The sequence below is a fragment of the Eurosta solidaginis genome, chromosome 4, assembly GCF_040869045.1.
Source record: "Eurosta solidaginis isolate ZX-2024a chromosome 4, ASM4086904v1, whole genome shotgun sequence".
Classification (NCBI taxonomy): Eukaryota; Metazoa; Arthropoda; class Insecta; order Diptera; family Tephritidae; genus Eurosta; species Eurosta solidaginis.
Window position 1 is genome coordinate 80,356,233 of NC_090322.1, and position 23,115 is coordinate 80,379,347.

Genomic DNA, 23,115 nt, shown 5'->3' on the forward strand with positions numbered 1-23,115 from the left:
ACTTGGCCATTAGAAGTGCTGTGGAGAGGTGGAGCATTTACGATTTCAATACCAAAACTGTTGGCAAGAAGATATCTGACGGTATTTGAGTTCAATGATTTCTCATTATCGCAGTAAATGACTCTGGCCTTAGGAAATACATTCAAAAGTTGTAGGATTTTCGGTTTTATATCTACGATCGTCCTAGATCGTATTGTTTGAACAACTGCGAATTTGGAAAATTTATCCAAACATGTTAGAAAATAATTCGAGTCTGTAGAAAAAATATCAATATGCAGGGTTTCGCCTACATATGATGGGATTGGTGTTTCGGATATTCTATGTTTCTGGTGATGTCTACTATATTTTGCCCTTGAACAAATTTTGCAGTTACCAACTGCTTCTTTTGCCTTCTTCTCTAGTTTTGGAAAAAAATAATCCTTTAAAATTTGTTTGACGTTTTCTTGTGGAGCGCGGTGCGCCCGATTATGTTCTGTAACTATAATCTCTAGCTGGTCGTTTGGATCAAATATGTCTGTTACAAACGTTTTTGCATATTTGAATTTCGTATTTGGAAATATACGTACTAAGTCATGTTGAATGTGTGCTAAGGTAGGCAAACTACAATGAATTGCATTCACCACTTTGGTGTTAACAAGGTCTTGAATGATGCCTAAAAGTGTGTTTTTATCACGAAATCGGATAATATGCCTTGTTCTGTTTCCAAAAATAATAAAAGTTCTTTTCGACGGTATTTCAGCCTCTTCAATAATGATTTGGTTTTTAAAACAATTTACTGGCTTTTCAACTGCCTCTATCGTATAAGTTAGGGACTGTTCGCTATGAATCGTTCCCGAGTTTGAATTTGAATCTTCTTCTATTACGTTGAGTTGCTGACGCGACAGGGCATCGGCAACAAAGTTTTCTTTTCCTGGCTTATAGTATAATTTTGCATTGTGCTCATCGATGAACGCTTTCCAACGTTTGAGCTTAGCATTCGGATTTCTATCCGAAACTGCAAACGTTAGAGGCTGGTGATCTGTAAAAATGTTTAAATTTTTTACACCGTAAAGGTAGTTTCTCAGGTTCTTTAACGCCCACACAATGGCTAGAAGCTCCCTTTCGTTTGTAGCGAAGTTAAGCTCATTATCTTTTAATGTTCTAGAAATCATGGTTATGGGCCTACCATCCTGAGACAAAACAGCGCCCAGGCCATGGTTAGAAGCGTCTGTTGTCAAATCGAAAGGTTTTTTATAATCAGGGTAACCAAGCATAACATTTTCTGATACCAAAATATGTTTTAGGGAATCAAATGCTTGAAGCTGTTCTAAGTTTAAAACTATTTTGACTCTTTTGGATTGAGTAGCACTGACTCTGCCGTTTTCGCCTTTTAGAATATCTGTCAGAGGTTTAGCTATGCGGGCAAAATCTTTAATGAAACATCTGTAGTAGCTGGCTAATCCTAGAAACGATCTGAGACTATACAAATTTTCTGGAGCCGGGAAATTTAGCATTGCATTAACCTTGTCGGGACATGTTTTTATGCCCTTCCTTGACACGACAAACCCGAGGTACTCAATTTCAGTCTTGAAAAAATGCGATTTTTCCACCGAAACCTTCATGTTTGCATCACATAAACTTTTTAAAACCCAGTCTATATCTTGAACGTGTTGCTCTTTTGTAGGTGAGAATATTATTACGTCATCAACGTAAACGTAACAGCTTCTACCTATTTGCTCCCTAAGTACATCATCGATAGCCCTTTGGAATATACTTGGCGCGTTCTTTAAACCAAATGGTAGTCTACAAAATTCATATTTGCCATTGTTCACAGAAAATGCGGTTTTCTCCCTATCTCGCTCTGCGAGCTCAATTTGATGAAATCCTGATTTCAGATCAAGGGTTGAAAAGTACTGGGACTGGCCCATGCTTGAAAGAATGGACATAACGTTTGGTATGGGGTACTTATCGTCGATAGTAATTTCGTTTAACTTTCGAAAATCTACTACCAGACGTTTCTTTTTATTGCCTAGCTCGTCGAGTCCTTTTTTATCCACTACCCATATTGGGTTGTTGTAAGGAGACCTAGATGGTCTAATAATACCGTCTTTCAGGAGTTCCTTTACCTCCTTATTGACAAAATCTATTACGCCCATTGGGTATGGATATAATTTGGAATAAATGGGTTCCTCATGTTTTGTTCTAATTGTGGCAACTACATTCGTATTGTATGGTAGAGCCGTATTTGGATCGGCAAAAGCCTTTTTTCTTTTATCGATCATATTTAAAAAATCTTTTTTTATAGCAAGGGGTACATTATCTTGTTGAATTTTGATGATATTTATGCTTTCGTATTTAATAAATAATAGCTTCTCGGTCCCATAATCATGAATAATTTCGCCTTTTTTAAGGTCTACTATAGCGTTAACCTGCTTAAGCAGGTCAAGCCCAACTATCGCATCAAAGCTTAGCAAATTAGGTAAAATAATGAAGTCGGAGTTCACACCAAATAGGTTTATAGTGCATTTTCTATTTACTTTCGTCTCTCCATGTATTGATCTGGCTAAAATTGGTTTATTTAGGGGTACGGTCCCTTTTAGCTCGGCAAACGGTTTAATATAACTTTTTGAAGCGCCAGTATCAATTAACATCTTTATAACCCTTCCCTCAGATCCTATTGATCTTCTAATCCAAGGGAGTAGGGTACTATCCCTAAAAAATTAATATGTTCTTCAATATTTTCGACTTCATTATCCACTATGCTATCGTATAAATTTTCGTCAGCTGTTTCCTGCGAGATGTGATTAACTCTCTGAATTTTCGGCCCGGTATTTCTATCGGACTCAAGGCGTCGTTTAAACTGTTGCCCTTGATTACTGGTATTAATGGGGAGATGTCTTTGCTTAGAGCTTTGGAAGTTATTGGTCCTATTTTCTTGTAAAAAATCATTGGACGGATTTTGAGGTACGTAGTTCGTTGAACGACGTAACCGGGATAGTGATGGATCTATATCCATCGGCTCAGATCTTTCTTGCCTACCATTATAAGAAAAATTCCGTTTTTGTTGCCTATTGGGATTGGTTTGAAAATGTGGGTTTTTGTGGCCACTTAAATTATCCAATTGATTGTTGCTGCTTTCGCTTAGTTTCTTGTCTATAGTTTGACTTTTGCTATTTTCATCGAAACGGTTTGAAAAGTTTGTCGCAAATACGTAACGCGCATGGTTTGCCTCTACCTCCTGTGCAAGTGCCAAAGCAGATGGTAAATCCGCCGGCCGAGCAGAAAACAAAATATCGCAAAGGGGTTTCTTTAGACCCGAAATAAAAACGCGTAGAGCATCCATTCTGTACTTCTCATTAATAGAAGTCGCTATCTGACTTTCGTAAGTCATTATAGTCTTATTGGTAAGAAGGGTGAGTTTTCTCTCGACTTCATCATAAAACTTCAATACCGTCAGATTTCCTTGTCGCAAAGTACTCATCTCCTGCTCGATCAAATATATCGGCCTCTTATCGGCATAAGTAAAATCTAACCTCGCTATTATGGCTTTAAAATTCAACACGGTATTGAATGAAGCCAAAACACCATCAGCGGCGCCTCTAATCTTATTTCTGATGATTGCGACCGCCTGGTAATGTTTTGCGCTTCCATCGTACCTTTCGTACAGTTTGTAGGCCGTGTGCGCCGCTTGCCTCCATGATACATATTTTTCTTGTTTACCGTCAAACTCAGGCAAGGATTTGACGAGGTCGAGGGTCTCATCGCATTGCACATTGCCTACAATCTGCACTTCCTCAAAAGATTCTACATTGGCCGTCAATGTAGTTGTAAATTTCTTGGTAACTTCGTCTAACTTTTTGTCGAAATCCGCTTTCTGTGTAGAGAATGCAGCCGATATCGCTGCGGCTACAATAGCTTGAAGTTCTTCGGAATTCATTTCTGGATTTTTGTCTTTTAAAACTAATGAATTGAAAAGGGTAACTAAGTCAGAATCGCTCATTAACTTGAGGTACTATGCGCTATTTAGATTAAATGGGCCGAATACCGAAAGGCTAATTTAATGGCAGAAATAGACCATAAATTCCCTGAATATTCTTATTAAATTTTATACTAATATTTTTCCCTAAATATTTTTATTACATACATTTTTCTGAAGTTGATTAAAGAAGTAGGTAACATTAATGGAAGGTACCATACGCAGTTTATAAAAAATGGTGAACTACAATAGGCTAATTAAATTTCAGATTGAGCCCACAAATTACCACAATATTTTTTTATTTTATTAAATATTTATTTAATAATAATTTACCGAAATACACTGAGCAAATCACTTACATGGATTTTTCTAAAACCGTTTCTTTATTTGTCTCCGTTGTCTTTCCTTTGTGAATGTCATCCAAGGTCGATGCGATATGGGTTATTTTCCTTCAATTTTCTGTTATTTTGTAGGTACTGTTTTTCCTCATCAGCAATAACATTCCAGAATATTAATTAATTACGATCTTCCCGGCCCCACGTTTGGGCGCCAATTAAACAATTTTAGTTTCTTTATAAATGTTAACATTTACTTCAATATCAATTATATTAATTTTACAATGTAATGTCGCGCAAAACGTCTTGTTGGTCCAATTGCCACAAAGTAAAGTGAACAACATCATTCTCATAAGAATATGTGAAGCTACCGCTGCTTACTCATCGCTACCATCCATTTACCTTCCCACCAACAATGAATCCAATAAGAATGCTCTCTTATACGTTATTCCAATTAGAACCACTGCAGTAGGGCCAGCGTTCACACCATCTCCGCTGCCAGCAACACAGATCGCTCTCCCAGCATTCATCGTACTCTTGCATTGCAAGTGTTTGCGAACCCGTTAAGTATTTTACTTATTATGATAGCGAAAATATATCTATTACGTGGGTGGGCATCAATAGTTTCTCGTCTTAACTTATATAATAGCCGTGTTTTTTAACACGCGTATATCCGTTTTCGCTTAAACTTTATATTGACTGCTAAACGACAAACTATAAATACACCTCTGAAATTGCTGCGCATAAATTTTGTCCTACTAAATTTCAACACGCATTATACTCAGATGTAACTGAAATATATGTCTTTGTTTCACCCTCTACACTAATTCTATGTATTCTATGTGTGTCCACAATTCATCGCAACTGATTCAGCTATATGTTATACCCTATGGCCATCAGAGCGTTGCGTCTCCGCTTTTCGGTACACCCTGTTGCTGTAGCTAGTTGTTTAAACACAGCCGCTAGATGGGTCTCCTAAGCATTATCTAAGCGAGGATAGGCGTTTTTTTACACGCGCAAACGAAACGTATACGCGCGTGTTAAAAAACACGGCTAATATTGCTTTTTTCCGCGGTTGGTATTTTTGACTTTGTTCTATTAAAAATGTGTTTTAGTGTGTTTACTGGTTTATGGGCTACTTTTATTTCGTTTTTGTTGTAGCAATCTGATTTCGTAAGCCGCTCTGATAATTGTGGTACATATACTACTGACTTGAATATCTTTGGCTCGTCTACTATTTGATTTTGGGTTTCTGATACCGTTCTTTTTATTAAAGAATTTATAATACTATCCGGAAAGTCATTATTTTTTAATATCATTCTAATTTCAGTCTTAATTTCTCTGTGGTAAGTGTCGTCAGATATTTGTAACATTCGTCGAATACAGCCTCTCGCTGTATTAATTATCATCGTTTTTGGATGTTTAGAATTATAATTGATGATTCGTCCTGATGCTATAGGTTTCTTATACCACTTTAGCTTTATTTCGTTACCATGTCTTATTATGATTGAGTCCAGGTACGGTAGTTTTCCTTCGTTTTCGAGCTCGGTAGTAAATTTAATATATCTATTGAAAGAATTTAATGCGTCAAGAGTGTTCTGTACCTCGTTTTCGTTTATAATTGCAAATATGTCATCGACATACTTTGTAAGTAGTCTCGGCTTTTGTTTAACTTTTTCCATCGAACTTTGAAGCAACTTATCCATAACAATATCTGCGATAACTGGTGACGTTGGCGACCCCATTGGTAATCCTCTTATTTGTGTGTATATTTGATCTTCGTATTTAAAATAACTGTTTTCCTCAATACAAAATTTCAATATTTCCATGAATAGTTTTTTCGGTATTTTAGTGTGCATTTCTATTATTGTCCATTTCTCTTGAATAACCTCAAGAGCTAGCTGTGTTGGAACGCTCGGAAACAGCGAGACAACATCGAACGAAATAAGTTTTTCATCATCATTAATATGAGTATTACTTATTCTTTCTTTAAATTCGAGTGTATTTTTGACATTATAACTAGACTTTTCTGTTAAATTTTTTAAAATATTTGTAATGAATTTACATAGACCCAACGATGGTGATCCAGTGGTTGAACATATCGGCCTAAGGGGTGTCCCTTCCTTATGGATTTTTGGGAGTCCATAAATTCTAGGGGAAAGGGTTGTGGTGGTGATCAGACTATTTCTTTCGGCCTTTGAAATTAGCTCCATTTCAAACATTTTATTTGCTAAGTTGTTGTTTTTTGTTTGTAATTTTGACGTAGGGTCTTGCCTTTGTAATCTGTACATCGTTAAATCATTTAATATTTCTTTCATTTTTAGATTATAATCATCTTTCTCCATAGCCACAGTTTTATTGCCTTTGTCAGACGTGAGAATTTTAATGTTGTTATTTTGCCTAAGAAAGTTTCGCGTTCGACCCACTGTATCAACTATTGCACTATCCATTGCATTCAGTTTATTTGTTTTTGTATGCTCTTTTATTAGTACCGAAAATTTTGTGAGAGCTTCCTCTTGCTGCTCTTTGTTTTTAATTGTTTGTACAAGTTCTTCACCGTCTGCGATGCATTCGAATAAAGGGAAATTCTTATTGTTTGTTGGTAACGCGAACTTTGGACCCTTAGCTAAGAGCGACTTTATGTCCGATGGAAAGCTTACATTTGTTGTGTTAATAAACCAATCTTGTTGCGTGTTGTTGTTGGCGAAGATGTTGTTGCGCTTGCTTTGTAGTTTTAAATATTTACTTTCCTGCTTCTCTTTTAACTTCGTTTTTAGTTTGCGCGCTATAATTTCTTCGCTAATTTTAAATCTTTCAAAGTCATCTGCGCTCAGACGCATTCAAAGTATTTTTTAATTAGAAGATTCAATATTTTTGTGTGAAAGTAATAAGTGTATCTATCTAAAGTTCTGTCTATATTTTTGTGTGTGTTACGGTCAAAAACAAATAACTTATCACATCTAGTCGTATTTTTAATAAAATTAGGAACTAACCTAGATTTTCTACATTTTAACAAAAATTTTATGTTGGATTCAATTTTTACCACTTTCTTTGATACAACCTGATATTTATTTATTACTGCTTTAGAGTTGCTAATGTTGTTTTTTATTTCCGCATATCCCATTTTCTTGTTGTTTGTATGCTGACGGCGTGCCTTCCGTTTCTTTAAAAATACTGATTTATCGACCTTTTCTTCTTAACTTTCCAGTTTGCTGGCTCGAGGTCTATGTTTTTCTTGCAAAAACTAATAAAACACAAGTTTTTCGTTCTGCCAATATATTTCGAATTACCGTCGGTAATCGTCTTCAGGACAAACTAATAACAATATAAAGCATTAATATAATAAATAATTATCCCTACAACAAATTTATTCATATATGTACATACATTTATTTACACGTTTGTACTGCTTAACGTGGAGTATCATACTAACTCTTTTTTGATAACAAAAATCTGTACGCCTGTGCTACGTTCTCTACATCAGATTTGTAATTTAATCTCTTGTCTGTCGGTGTGTTGATTATGTGCAGCATTTCTAATGTGAATCTCTTCTTGTATTGTTTTTCTTGTTGGAGCACAGAAGCTTCATCAAAGTTTGGTGAGTGTTCATTGCTTGCACATTGGGCCATTAAGGCCGTTTTATGGTTCTGTGTTTGTTTACAATATTTAAAATCAGATTTATGTTGTGCTAATCTGCTTTTTTATTTTGATTTTGTAGTTCCTACATAAAACTTGTTACAGGATTCGTTGGCATTACCTTTGCAAGGTATTTTATATATAATATTGCTTTTTTCCGCGGTTGGTATTTTTGACTTTGTTCTATTAAAAATGTGTTTTAGTGTGTTTACTGGTTTATGGGCTATTTTTATTTCGTTTTTGTTGTAGCAATCTGATTTCGTAAGCCGCTCTGATAATTGTGGTACATATACTACTGACTTGAATATCTTTGGCTCGTCTACTATTTGACTTTGGGTTTCTGATACCGTTCTTTTTATTAAAGAATTTATAATACTATCCGGAAAGTCATTATTTTTTAATATCATTCTAATTTCAGTCTTAATTTCTATGTGGTAAGTGTCGTCAGATATTTGTAACATTCGTCGAATACAGCCTCTCGCTGTATTAATTATCATCGTTTTTGGATGTTTAGAATTATAATTGATGATTCGTCCTGATGCTATAGGTTTCTTATACCACTTTAGCTTTATTTCGTTACCATGTCTTATTATGATTGAGTCCAGGTACGGTAGTTTTCCTTCGTTTTCGAGGTCGGTAGTAAATTTAATATATCTATTGAAAGAATTTAATGCGTCAAGAGTGTTCTGTACCTCGTTTTCGTTTATAATTGTAAATATGTCATCGACATACTTTGTAAGTAGTCTCGGCTTTTGTTTAACTTTTTCCATCGAACTTTGAAGCAACTTATCCATAACAATATCTGCGATAACTGGTGATGTTGGCGACCCCATTGGTAATCCTCTTATTTGTGTGTATATTTGATCTTCGTATTTAAAATAACGGTTTTCCTCAATACAAAATTTCCATGAATAGTTTTTTCGGTATTTTAGTGTGCATTTCTATTATTGTCCATTTCTCTTGAATAACCTCAAGAGCTAGCTGTGTTGGAACGCTCGGAAACAGCGAGACAACATCGAACGAAATTAGTTTTTCATCATCATTAATATGAGTATTACTTATTCTTTCTTTAAATTCGAGTATATTTTTGACATTATAACTAGACTTATCTGTTAAATTTTTTAAAATATTTGTAATGAATTTACATAGACCCAACGATGGTGATCCAGTGGTTGAACATATCGGCCTAAGGGGTGTCCCTTCCTTATGGATTTTTGGGAGTCCATAAATTCTAGGGGAAAGGGCTGTGGTGGTGATCAGACTATTTCTTTCGGCCTTTGAAATTAGCTCCATTTCAAACATTTTATTTACTAAATTGTTGTTTTTTGTTTGTAATTTTGACGTAGGGTCTTGCCTTTGTAATCTGTACATCGTTAAATCATTTAATATTTCTTTCATTTTTAGATTATAATCATCTTTCTCCATAGCCACAGTTTTATTGCCTTTGTCAGACGTGAGAATTTTAATGTTGTTATTTTGCCTAAGAAACTTTCGCGTTCGACCCACTGTATCAACTATTGCACTATCCATTGCATTCAGTTTATTTGTTTTTGTATGCTCTTTTATTAGTACCGAAAATTTTGTGCGAGCTTCCTCTTGCTGCTCTTTGTTTTTAATTGTTTGTACAAGTTCTTCACCGTCTGCGATGCATTCGAATAAAGGGAAATTCTTATTGTTTGTTGGTAACGCGAACTTTGGACCCTTAGCTAAGAGCGACTTTATGTCCGATGGAAAGCTTACATTTGTTGTGTTAATAAACCAATCTTGTTGCGTGTTGTTGTTGGCGAAGATGTTGTTGCGCTTGCTTTGTAGTTTTAAATATTTACTTTCCTGCTTCTCTTTTAACTTCGTTTTTAGTTTGCGCGCTATAATTTCTTCGCTAATTTTAAATCTTTCAAAGTCATCTGCGCTCAGACGCATTCGAAGTATTTTTGTAATCTTTTCAAACCGTCGTTTTTGTTCTTTTAACAATGTATGTTTTTGTTTAATTAGAAGATTCAATATTTTTGTGTGAAATTAATAAGTGTATCTATCTAAAGTTCTGTCTATATTTTTGTGTGTGTTACGGTCAAAAACAAATAACTTATCACATCCAGTCGTATTTTTAATAAAATTAGGAACTAAACTAGATTTTCTACATTTTAACAAAAATTTTATGTTGGATTCAATTTTTACCACTTTCTTTGATACAACCTGAATAGTCCATAAACCAGTAAACACACTAAAACACATTTTTAATAGAACAAAGTCAAAAATACCAACCGCGGAAAAAAGCAATATTATATATAAAATACCTTGCAAAGGTAATGCCAACGAATCCTGTAACAAGTTTTATGTAGGAACTACAAAATCAAAATTAAAAAGCAGATTAGCACAACATAAATCTGATTTTAAATATTGTAAACAAACTTACTTACTTACTTACTTAATTGGCGCTTAACCGTCTAAACGGTTATGGCCGTCCAACAAGGCGCGCCAGTCGCTCCTTCGCTCCGCCAACCGCGCCAATTGTAAACAAACACAGAACCATAAAACGGCCTTAATGGCCCACTGTGCAAGCAATGAACACTCACCAAACTTTGATGAAGCTTCTGTGCTCCAACAAGAAAAACAATACAAGAAGAGATTCACATTAGAAATGCTGCACATAATCAACACACCGACAGACAAGAGATTAAATTACAAATCTGATGTAGAGAACGTAGCACAGGCGTACAGATTTTTGTTATCAAAAAAGAGTTAGTATGATACTCCACGTTAAGCAGTACAAACATGTAAATAAATGTATGTACATATATGAATAAATTTGTTGTAGGGATAATTATTTATTATATTAATGCTTTATATTGTTATTAGTTTGTCCTGAAGACGATTACCGACGGTAATTCGAAATATATTGGCAGAACGAAAAACTTGTGTTTTATTAGTTTTTGCAAGAAAAACATAGACCTCGAGCCAGCAAACTGGAAAGTTAAGAAGAAAAGGTCGATAAATCAGTATTTTTAAAGAAACGGAAGGCACGCCGTCAGCATACAAACAACAAGAAAATGGGATATGCGGAAATAAAAAACAACAATAGCAACTCTAAAGCAGTAATAAATAAATATCAGGTTGCATCAAAGAAAGTGGTAAAAATTGAATCCAACATAAAATTTTTGTTAAAATGTAGAAAATCTAGGTTAGTTCCTAATTTTATTAAAAATACGACTAGATGTGATAAGTTATTTGTTTTTGACCGTAACACACACAAAAATATAGACAGAACTTTAGATAGATACACTTATTACTTTCACACAAAAATATTGAATCTTCTAATTAAACAAAAACATACATTGTTAAAAGAACAAAAACGACGGTTTGAAAAGATTACAAAAATACTTCGAATGCGTCTGAGCGCAGATGACTTTGAAAGATTTAAAATTAGCGAAGAAATTATAGCACGCAAACTAAAAACGAAGTTAAAAGAGAAGCAGGAAAGTAAATATTTAAAACTACAAAGCAAGCGCAACAACATCTTCGCCAACAACAACACGCAACATGATTGGTTTATTAACACAACAAATGTAAGCTTTCCATCGGACATAAAGTCTCTCTTAGCTAAGGGTCCAAAGTTCGCGTTACCAACAAACAATAAGAATTTCCCTTTATTCGAATGCATCGCAGACGGTGAAGAACTTGTACAAACAATTAAAAACAAAGAGCAGCAAGAGGAAGCTCGCACAAAATTTTCGGTACTAATAAAAGAGCATACAAAAACAAATAAACTGAATGCAATGGATAGTGCAATAGTTGATACAGTGGGTCGAACGCGAAAGTTTCTTAGGCAAAATAACAACATTAAAATTCTCACGTCTGACAAAGGCAATAAAACTGTGGCTATGGAGAAAGATGATTATAATCTAAAAATGAAAGAAATATTAAATGATTTAACGATGTACAGATTACAAAGGCAAGACCCTACGTCAAAATTACAAACAAAGAACAACAATTTAGTAAATAAAATGTTTGAAATGGAGCTAATTTCAAAGGCCGAAAGAAATAGTCTGATCACCACCACAGCCCTTTCCCCTAGAATTTATGGACTCCCAAAAATCCATAAGGAAGGGACACCCCTTAGGCCGATATGTTCAACCACTGGATCACCATCGTTGGGTCTATGTAAATTCATTACAAATATTTAAAAAAATTTAACAGAAAAGTCTAGTTATAATGTCAAAAATACACTTGAATTTAAAGAAAGAATAAGTAATACTCATATTAATGATGATGAAAAACTAATTTCGTTCGATGTTGTCTCGCTGTTTCCGAGCGTTCCAACACAGCTAGCTCTTGAGGTTATTCAAGAGAAATGGACAATAATAGAAATGCACACTAAAATACCGAAAAAACTATTCATGGAAATATTGAAATTTTGTATTGAGGAAAACCGATATTTTAAATACGAAGATCAAATATACACACAAATAAGAGGATTACCAATGGGGTCGCCAACGTCACCAGTTATCGCAGATATTGTTATGGATAAGTTGCTTCAAAGTTCGATGGAAAAAGTTAAACAAAAGCCGAGACTACTTACAAAGTATGTCGATGACATATTTGCAATTATAAACGAAAACGAGGTACAGAACACTCTTGACGCATTAAATTCTTTCAATAGATATATTAAATTTACTACCGAGCTCGAAAACGAAGGAAAACTACCGTACCTGGACTCAATCATAATAAGACATGGTAACGAAATAAAGCTAAAGTGGTATAAGAAACCTATAGCATCAGGACGAATCATCAATTATAATTCTAAACATCCAAAAACGATGATAATTAATACAGCGAGAGGCTGTATTCGACGAATGTTACAAATATCTGACGACACTTACCACAGAGAAATTAAGACTGAAGTTAGAATGATATTAAAAAATAATGACTTTCCGGATAGTATTATAAATTCTTTAATAAAAAGAACGGTATCAGAAACCCAAAATCAAATAGTAGACGAGCCAAAGATATTCAAGTCAGTAGTATATGTACCACAATTATCAGAGCGGCTTACGAAATCAGATTGCTACAACAAAAACGAAATAAAAATAGCCCATAAACCAGTAAACACACTAAAACACATTTTTAATAGAACAAAGTCAAAAATACCAACCGCGGAAAAAAGCAATATTATATATAAAATACCTTGCAAAGGTAATGCCAACGAATCCTGTAACAAGTTTTATGTAGGAACTACAAAATCAAAACTAAAAAGCAGATTAGCACAACATAAATCTGATTTTAAATATTGTAAACAAACACAGAACCATAAAACGGCCTTAATGGCCCACTGTGCAAGCAATGAACACTCACCAAACTTTGATGAAGCTTCTGTGCTCCAACAAGAAAAACAATACAAGAAGAGATTCACATTAGAAATGCTGCACATAATCAACACACCGACAGACAAGAGATTAAATTACAAATCTGATGTAGAGAACGTAGCACAGGCGTACAGATTTTTGTTATCAAAAAAGAGTTAGTATGATACTCCACGTTAAGCAGTACAAACGTGTAAATAAATGTATGTACATATATGAATAAATTTGTTGTAGGGATAATTATTTATTATATTAATGCTTTATATTGTTATTAGTTTGTCCTGAAGACGATTACCGACGGTAATTCGAAATATATTGGCAGAACGAAAAACTTGTGTTTTATTAGTTTTTGCAAGAAAAACATAGGCCTCGAGCCAGCAAACTGGAAAGTTAAGAAGAAAAGGTCGATAAATCAGTATTTTTTAATGTAATTTAACTAAAATATAAATTCAAATACATAATGACAACAACTAAAATCGAAACAACTGCGTCTTTTTACGAATTGAGTCTCTTTTTGAAGGTGGAAAGCCCATAACACCGACAGAGGACAACTACTTGCGGAATGGCAATCAAAAATTTGAGGAGAAGATAGCACCAACCAATGTGAACCAAACAAATGTAAGTGCACATATTCTAATGTTTTTTTTTTTTTGTATTTTATTTATGTAGTTTAATTTCTTAAGGCATTCGAAATTTGTGGCAAATAAAATTGGCAAATGATTGGGAGAGGTTAGTTACATAGGTTTCTTATATTTGCCAAAGCGAAAGCCAGAACGAACTTAGCTGCACATTATTTAGTGTTAATGATAGTAATCAGTGCTGCTCAAAATTTTTTATATGGAAGTGCGAATCACAATACATGTACAAAATTGTAAGTGCACTGAAACTTTTTTTGTATTTAAAAAAATATATTTAAAAAATTATAATTGTTCAAGGTTGGAAAAAGTTGAATATTTGGTTTCAAGTTACAAAATATTTGCTTAAAATATTACGTCAATAGTTATATCATTAACATACAAGATCCAATAAATTTAATTCTGAAAGTAGCGAAAAATTACATTGACCTCTAGCCTCATGTTTTGTGGGAACATATTCTATGTATATTTCATTTCATTTCATTTCATTTATTAGGCATTTTCCTTATATCTATGTATGTACATATTAAAATAACATCGTAAAAGCAAACAATTTGATCTTATATATATGGGATATATGTACAAGTCGATATAGGAAAAGTTAAGACATTTTTATGCCAATTCAGCATAGTGACAAATGTCAATTATAGCAAATATAAAAAATACAGTGGGGTGAACTGTTAAATAAAGTGATTAAATTATAAATGGTTGTTTAATTTAATTATAGTATATAAAAAGATTCAGCTAAAATTCCAACAAACCCATGGGTAAATGAAAGGAAAAGCAATTAAAATTATGAAGTATTAGTTATTATAAACGGTTTATATAGCTGGCTGAAGCAAAACTTCGATTTCATTGTGTGCTAGGCCTAAGAGGAAGGACTTAACACTTTCTGTAAATTGCCGAAGATTCCGTAAAGTACGTATTTCGGTGGGAAGTATATTAAATATAAGTACATATATCGTCGGAATTTGGGTTTCAATAAACATACAAAAGTCCATATAGAAATTTCCGCGAATGTTGAATTGGAAATTGAGTTTGAAAACTTCCGAAATGCTTAATTAGAGGGCTCCGCGTGGTTTGTTTTAAATTTGTGTTCAAATTTACATACATATATTAGCAGCAGAGACTACTGTGGTGCTGAAATACCATTTGAATTTAATAAAATGTTTAACAAGTAAATGATAGGCATGGTTACTTTACGGTCCCCCCACTTCCAGTCAAAAAATGTCTCATAACCAAGAAAAATAATAAAAGGAATTGAAATAAAAAGTCACAGTAGCTACCCCGTAAGGAGAAACTCTAGTTCAAAATAAGTGCATTTCTACTGCATTCTGAACCACTAATAGTTCGGCATCTATCTCTTTTACATGTTTTCAACTGGTGAATTTAACATGGCGATGTCCTAGGCGGTGAAATTGTCACCGCTGCTTTAACTTATCACTAGTTCCTAACTATATACAAATTTATTTTTGGTACTTTTTCGATAGTTACGTACTGGTGGAATAGTGTAGAGAAAGAGGCATACTCATATGTAGCCGTAGCTCGTTAAAGCTGGTAGCATTTTTGTTGTAGATTTTATATCTGGAAATCTAGCTATTAACGAACTAATACTTATTTGACACTCTAGGTCTAGTTCTGAACTAGAATTTTGTATCACTGTTACTGACTTCCCTTTAGGGTAATTAACTAATATCATATGAAGTTAGAATAGGCTCCTCTTGTTTTGGTACAGTTTTGCTTACATTCTTTGGTCATATGCCCCGTATATTTCAGCTCCGTGGTCGATTATCTATTTTAATTTTATTTATGAATCAATTTTGATTACAAATTTTTTCAGTGCTATAATGTTTTTGAATAATTTTTAGTTGTCAAATTGTTAGTGTAATTTTTTTATCATACACAAGTGCCTTATCTTCATACGGGAGTGCTTTTTCTTGACACTTTCATAAGAAATTCAAGCATTTTCATATGATTCGAAATTATCTGTGAGGGCATATGGGAGTGCTATGCATTTTTTTTTTTTTGTATTCAAAGTGTGAATTTGAATATGTGCCTATGGTTCAGGGCAAAACAAAAACAAAGGTGCTTGAAGTGTATAGGGGTTGAGCAGCTCTGATAATAATACCGTTACGAATTTTCGGAAATTCCGATTATTTTGCACCTTCTGCTAACGTTCGTATCGCTGAACTGTCGAATAAATAACTCCAATATTCAGTATTGCAATATGGTCTTTATTTAGTATTCTTTGGGAGTAGTACAATTAAACTTCAATATCACGTACTTTACAAAAGCGTGTTTAAATCAACCTGATTAGTTACTCCTCAACTTGCGCTGCTTTTATACTCTCTGCTGCTTCGTTCGCATATTTCTCCAGAGGTCTAGAATTTTCACGTAGATGGAACAGTTGTATCGCATACTTGGTTATTTAGCTATATGCGTGTGTATGTGAGAGTAAGAACTTCGTCTCTTACCTGATGACTACATATATGTATGCGAAATATCTCTTCACTTCGAGCTACTGGTTATTTGTATGGAATGTTCTTCGTTGCCTTTTACATAAGTGTCGCTGCTTGCTGTTTTGTTGTTTTTGTTATTATTTAATAACAGCAAAGTGATGCCAATATTCGCCACACTGCCCTCCACCTAAGTCGGATCGTCCCGATCAGACAAATCTCTCGATCCAACCGCTGCTAGCCTCTCCAAATGAACCACCCTTCTGTTTCGCGGTTTCCCAATTGTTTGTATGCGGTAGATGACATCACTGATCCGCTTCACAACTTTGTACGGGCTTTCCCTCCAGGAAACCTTCCGAATTGTTGTTCTCATTGTACCTGTGTTTCATCTTAGTACGCATTATCCTAGTTCGTTGCCTCACACTGTTGTTTGGCCACTGGACTACTTAGAAGAGCTTGAGCTTGACGGATTGGCTTTGCATAATCACAACGGTAAGGCATCCTGGCTTGAAACCACCCATGCATTCTTTGTGGGAAATTCTTTCCTTCGTTTTAGCGCGTCCATTTTGGTATGTAAATGCCAGTTCGTTCCATCAACCCTTGCCGTATCTACTGCCTTTGAATTTTGTGGTCTTTGTCGAATCTCCTCCACCAGCACTCTCTTACTGCTGAACCCTTCTCCAAACTGAAGTTAAGCGGCACATCCATGTTCTTATAGCGCATAATCCTTCTTTGCATGTCAATCCTGATGCCATGGTCAACTAAGAAGTCCACTCCCAACATGACTTCATCAACGATCTCTGTCACAACGAATTTGGGTAGAACCGTGACCTTTCCAATTAAGACTTCACGTACCACTTCTCCCTGGACTTGGTTATACTCGCCAGTGACCACACGCAATCTTGTTCCATGTAATGGCTTTACTCTCCTGTATACCAAATCAGATCGGATTATGGAATGAGATGTGCCCGTATCTATAGTCAGCAAACGCTCCTTGCCATCCACATATCCTCTTACGGTAAGACTGCTCGATTTTCTTTCCATTTGTGATACAGAGATAGCGAGATATTCAACAGCTGGAGCTAGCTCTCGATCTTTACATCTAGCTCGCTCTTGCTCATCACCTCCAGCTTTTTACTTAAGACCACCCATGCTGTTGGAACCACTAGAATCAAGACCGCAATTACGTGCAATGTGACCTGGCTTCTCGCATTCGAAGCATTTGATTACTCTATCACTCCGCTTTTGCGATCCTTTCAGTGCCTCAAATATTGTGTTCACCCAGTCTGGCCTTTCTACTTCCACGCGGCGTGCTTTGAAAGCTGACATACACAGAAGCGATGCTGTTTCATGAATCAGAGCATGTGATACCGTTTCTGCGAATGCAGGTTTTGGGTTTGCGTATGTCGCTCGCTTCGTTTCGACATCCCGTATTTCATTAATAAAGCTCTAAATTTTTACCCTTTCGGTGTATTCCACGGGTGTTTCAGCATTCGCTAAATGTGCCGGCCTTTCAATATCCGACGCAAACTCTTGCAATGTTTCACCAGCCCTCTGGAAGTGGTTTAGTAACTCCATTTGGTATATCTGTCTCCTATGCTCGGTTCCGTATCGCCTCTCTAGAGCGCCCATCAATGTTTCATAACTGTTCCGTTCGTACTCTGGAATAGTCTAAGATTTCAGCTGCAGGCCTCAATGCCACGACCAATGCAGCAACTATATCTTCAGCATTCCAGTTGTTCACTGCTGACGTCTTCTCAAATTGAAGCTTAAATACCTGGATATGAACAAAGCCGTCAAAAGATGGAGTTTTTACCTTCGGATTGCTTGCTCAAACAACTGGGCGATTTAGTTGGAGCTCCTGCATACGACCTCATAAAGCATCTACCTCGGCCTCGAGGTATCCTGTCGGCCATGGAAACCTTCATGAAACTGGGTAGAGTTTCTCTTCCATGTGCGCTTCCAGCTGAGATGATATACGGACTTCCTGCTCTACAAGTTGTGTAGAGATCTGAGATTTTGCCTGCGTTGAAATTTGTGCCAACACTTCAGATATACCTGCCTCCTGTGCTTCAATCCTGGATGCTATTTGTGACGACATTTCTGAAAAACGTGCTTCTTGTCGTGTCTCCTGTGATTCCAGTTGGGATGACATGTTTGTGGATATTTGTGACGACATTTCGGACATCTGTGACGATATTGCAGCCAATATCGTGTTCAAGTCTGTGTTCGCCATTGTCTGTGGTGTTTCCCTTTTCTCCTTCAATTTTGTTGTGTCATCGCCGTCAAGATGAAAGACATACTCTTCCACGTTAATTCCTTCTGAGTCCATTGCCTCTCGTAGTCGTATTTGTAGCCCGGATTTATTGCCAGTAGTATTCAATCAACGGGCTTCCAACTCCTTTTTCAGTTGCTTCAATTCACTCAACTTGGCTATGTCCTTGTTGTCCTGTGCTACTCTGGAATTTATTCAAAAATTCCTCTTCTGACACCAATTGTAACGAATTTTGGGAAATTCCGATTATTATGAACCTTCTGCTAACGTTCGTATCGCTGAAATGTCAAATAAATAACTCCAATACATATACAATATACATATACGCTTAATCTTTTATGGACTGATAAGCGTTAAACTTCATCTACTCTTCTGAAATTGCTGCGCAGAAAATTAGTAATCCTAAATTTCAATACGCATTATACTCAGATGCAACTGAAATATGTGTCTATGTTTCACCTCTACACTACCTCTATGTATTACCTCGACAATTAGGGTGTGTCCACTATTCACCAAAACCGATTCAGCTATAGGTTATACACTATGGCCAACAGAGGTTTGTGTCTCCGCTTTTTGGTACAACATGCTCTGTAGCTAGTTGCCACTATCTAAGTGAGGATAAGCGTTTTTTTACCGGCAAACGTATACGTATATACGTGTAAAAAAACACGGATATTGTATACGTACATTAAAGCGCATCACGATGTATGGGGCATAGTTTACCATACTAACTGTGTCAACTAAGCGATAAACGTCAAAATTACAGTATCGCTCACCTGATGCAAATCTGGAGTCTATAGTTGCATTTTTGGTACGTAAGATTACTTTACGAAAAGTAAAATCCTCTCTCGGCAAACGAAAATCATACTCTACAAGTCACTTATCGTACTCGTCCTGATATATGGTGCAGAAGCATGGACCATGACAACATCAGATGAAGCGGCTCTGGGAGTGTTCGATGGCGTTGGCGATGGCGAGTACCGAAGAAGATTAATTGATGAGTTGTACGAGCTTTACGCAGACATCAACATGGTTCAGCGAATTAAAACGCAGGGGCTGCGCTGGTTAGGCGAATGAATGATGACACTCCGGCTAAGAAAGTGTTTCTATCGGAACCCGCATATGGAACCAGAGGAAGAGGGCGGCTCCACTCCGCTGGAAGGACCAGGTGGAAAACGATTTAAACTCCCTTGGTGTGACTAATTGGCGCCAGTTGGCAGAGAGAAGAAGCGACTGGCGCGCCTTGTTGGACGGCCATAACCATTTAAACGGTGAAGCGCCAATTATGTAAGTAAGGGACTACTTTAAGGTGATTTACATTTGATAGTTTAATAAACCTTAGTAGTATTAAAAAATGGAATAGCTGATTTGCGCAGAAAAATAATTATAAAAAGATTTGTGGTCTCCAACAATGCGAAAACATACAGAAAGCAAAACTTATTTAAATTAGAGTCAAGAGAAACGTAACATAACATAGAGTGACACACGTGTAACATATTTTCCCCGTGAAAATTTTCACTTCTGGGGCTCTTTAATCAAATGCATAAGGACGAATTGGCATTAACGGTTTGTAGCTACAAAGCAAAGATAAAAGCTAACGCGTTTTATTGTTTTACGTATAGCACTGTCAAAGCGTAGGCACGCAACCAAAGCGTTTATGTAAATCCGCCTTTTGTTGCGATGCTTTGCCAGACAGATGAGTTCCATTTATAGCTCGTGGCAAACTTGCCAATTGATATTTATAGGTATAAATATGGGTATGACTATGTGGACTTTGCCAGACTCTTATGGGCGGACTTATACCTATATCTTGCAAGGTTTTTCGAGTGTTAAGGGAAAAAACCCGTTTGAAAATATATATTTAGAGAAAAAAAAAAAATTGGTTGTACTTTATTTTATTTTAGTCTATTTTATTTTAGTCTATTCTATTCTGGTTTATTTTATTTTATTGTTTTTTTTTTATTTCGTTTTATTTTATTTTAGTCTATTTTAATTTAGTTTATTTTATTGTACTTTATTTTATTTTATCGACCTTGGATATCAATTATCTTAAATGAATATACTTAGTTATACGTGAATACAGAAAATGTAATCTCACAAATCTTTCAAGTTTTAAAACGCGGATTTTCTTCAAAATACCCTGATACATATGCAGATTAGAATTGACCAATAAACTTTTAACGTTTGACGTAATACTGTAACGTCCGCACTTAAAATTTACATTTTTATTTAGTCATACTGGGTAAATTAGGCTTCCATTTAAGAATTAAAATATATATAAAGAATGAATAAATACTAGGCGCGCTATATCGTCGGGAAGTTACAGACCGAACTTTTCTAAATTAATTATCTAAAATATATAGTATTGTTACGAATATTAGCAAAACTAAGGGGTGCTGCCATCTCTAAGCCGATGCTAAACAGTGCTATCATGCACATCCATAGATCAATCATTATGTATCTACATAAACGAAACAATAATTGCGTCTACACATATGTACCATGCACGTATGCGAGCAGCGGAGAAGCAATGCACAAACACATGCATATATCTTATCTGAATTGCTCACAAGAGAGGGCAATAATATGTGCAAGTATTACTCAAATGAGAAACTATAAACGTAGTTTTGGCTGGCGATTTTGTAGCTGAAACTAACTAGTAAGTTCTGGAATGGAAAAGCCTGGAAGTATGCAATGAGAAATCAAAAAGTATAAAAGGCGCGACAGTAGAGGCGAGGAGAGAGTTTCATTTGAGCTATCAATCAGTTTGGTTATTAAGCAAGCTATTCGTTGCAAAGTATAAGTGTTATTGTGAAGTACTTTAATAAAGGCCATTTTTCCATTATTCAATATTGGAGTTATTTATTCAACAGTTTAGCGATACGAACGTTAGCAGAAGATTGCAAATAAGGCGAATTGCAGTAAAATCGTTACAATTGGTGTCAGAAGAGGAATTGTTGAATAAATTGCAAAGTTGCAGAGCACAACGAGGACATGGCGAAGTGAAGTGAATTAAGGATCCAGCAACTGAAAAAGCATTTGGAAGCCCGAGGATTGAATACAACCGGCAATAAACTCTAACTTCAGGCAAGACTACGAGAGGTAATGGAGTCGCAAGGAATCGATGTGAACGAGTATGTCTTTTATCCTGATGGGAACGAGACAACAACAAAAATTGAAGAGAAAAACGAAACATCGCAGACAGTTACGAGCACAGACTTGAACATGATTTTGGCTGCAATATCTGCACAAACATCGACAGTAACATCAATGTCGTCGCAAATGTCAGAAATGTCGACACATATTACATCCTAGATGGAAACACAGCTCGAACAACAGAAGACATATATCGCATCCCAACTGGAATCACAGGAGGCACGTATTTCAGAAATGACGTCGCAAGTGTCATCTCAACTGGAAGACCAAAAGACATATATAGCATCTCAATTGGAAGCGCAAGAGGCACGTATATCTGAAATGTCGGCATAAATTTTGGAACAGGTATCATCAAAACTGGAAGCGCAGGATGCAAAAATGGCTCAATTTCAGGCAGAATTAGATTATTTAAAAGGTCGTATGGAGCAGTTACAACTAAATCGGCCAGCTGTTTCAGCAAGCAATCCAAAGGTAAAAACACCATCCTTTGACGGTTCTGTTCCTTTCCAGGTGTTTAAGATTCAGTTTGAGAAGACCGCAGCAGTGAACAACTGGAGTGCTGAAGATAATGTTGCTGCACTATTCGTGGCATTGAAAGGATCTGCTGCTGAAATCCTACAGACTATTCCCGAGGGAGAGAGGAACAACTACGAAACCTTGATGAGCGCTATAGAGAGGCGATGCGGAAGCGAACACAGGAAGCAGATACACCAAATAGATTTGCAAAACCGCTACCAAAAAGCTAATGAGACTTTGCAGGAGTTTGCGTCAGATGTCGAAAGGCTTGCACATTTGGCGAATGCCGACGTACCCGTGGAATACACCGAAAAGGTAAAAATTCAGAGCTTTATAAATGGCATACGGGACGTCAGAACGAAGCGAGCCACATTCGCCAACCCAAAGCCAACATTTGCAGAAACGGTATCACATGCATTGAATCAGGAAACTGCCTCACTATTGAGTAAACCAGCATACAAAGCTCATCGTGTGGAAGTAGAAAGGCGAGAGTAGGTAGACGCAATATTGGAGGTGCTGAAAGGATCGCAAAAGCAGAGTGGAAGAGTTATCAAATGCTTCAGATGCGGGAAGCCCGGTCACATTGCACGTCATTGCGATCTTGGTCCTAATAGTTCCAACAATGTGGGTGACCGTAAACGCAAAGCTGGAGGAGATGAGCAAGAACGTGTCAGAAGTAAAGAACGAAAACTTGCCCCAGCTGTTGAATGTCCTGTGATATCTGTGTCGCAAATTGGTAGAAAATCGAGCAGTCTTACCGTCAGAGGGAATGTGGATGGCAAAGAACGTGTACT

At 36.0% G+C, this 23,115-nt stretch overlaps 1 protein-coding gene across 7 annotated transcripts in view; it reads left to right on the top strand.

The window, feature by feature from the left end:
- Nucleotides 1-23,115, top strand: part of LOC137250008 (cuticle collagen 144-like) — a 283,350-nt gene that overhangs the window by 115,882 nt on the left and 144,353 nt on the right. For all 7 annotated transcript variants that reach the window (XM_067782185.1, XM_067782180.1, XM_067782182.1 and 4 more), the window contains one exon: nt 13,804-13,901. In XM_067782185.1, the coding sequence (XP_067638286.1) occupies nt 13,804-13,901 (98 nt within the window). The remainder of the gene's footprint in view (nt 1-13,803; nt 13,902-23,115) is intronic.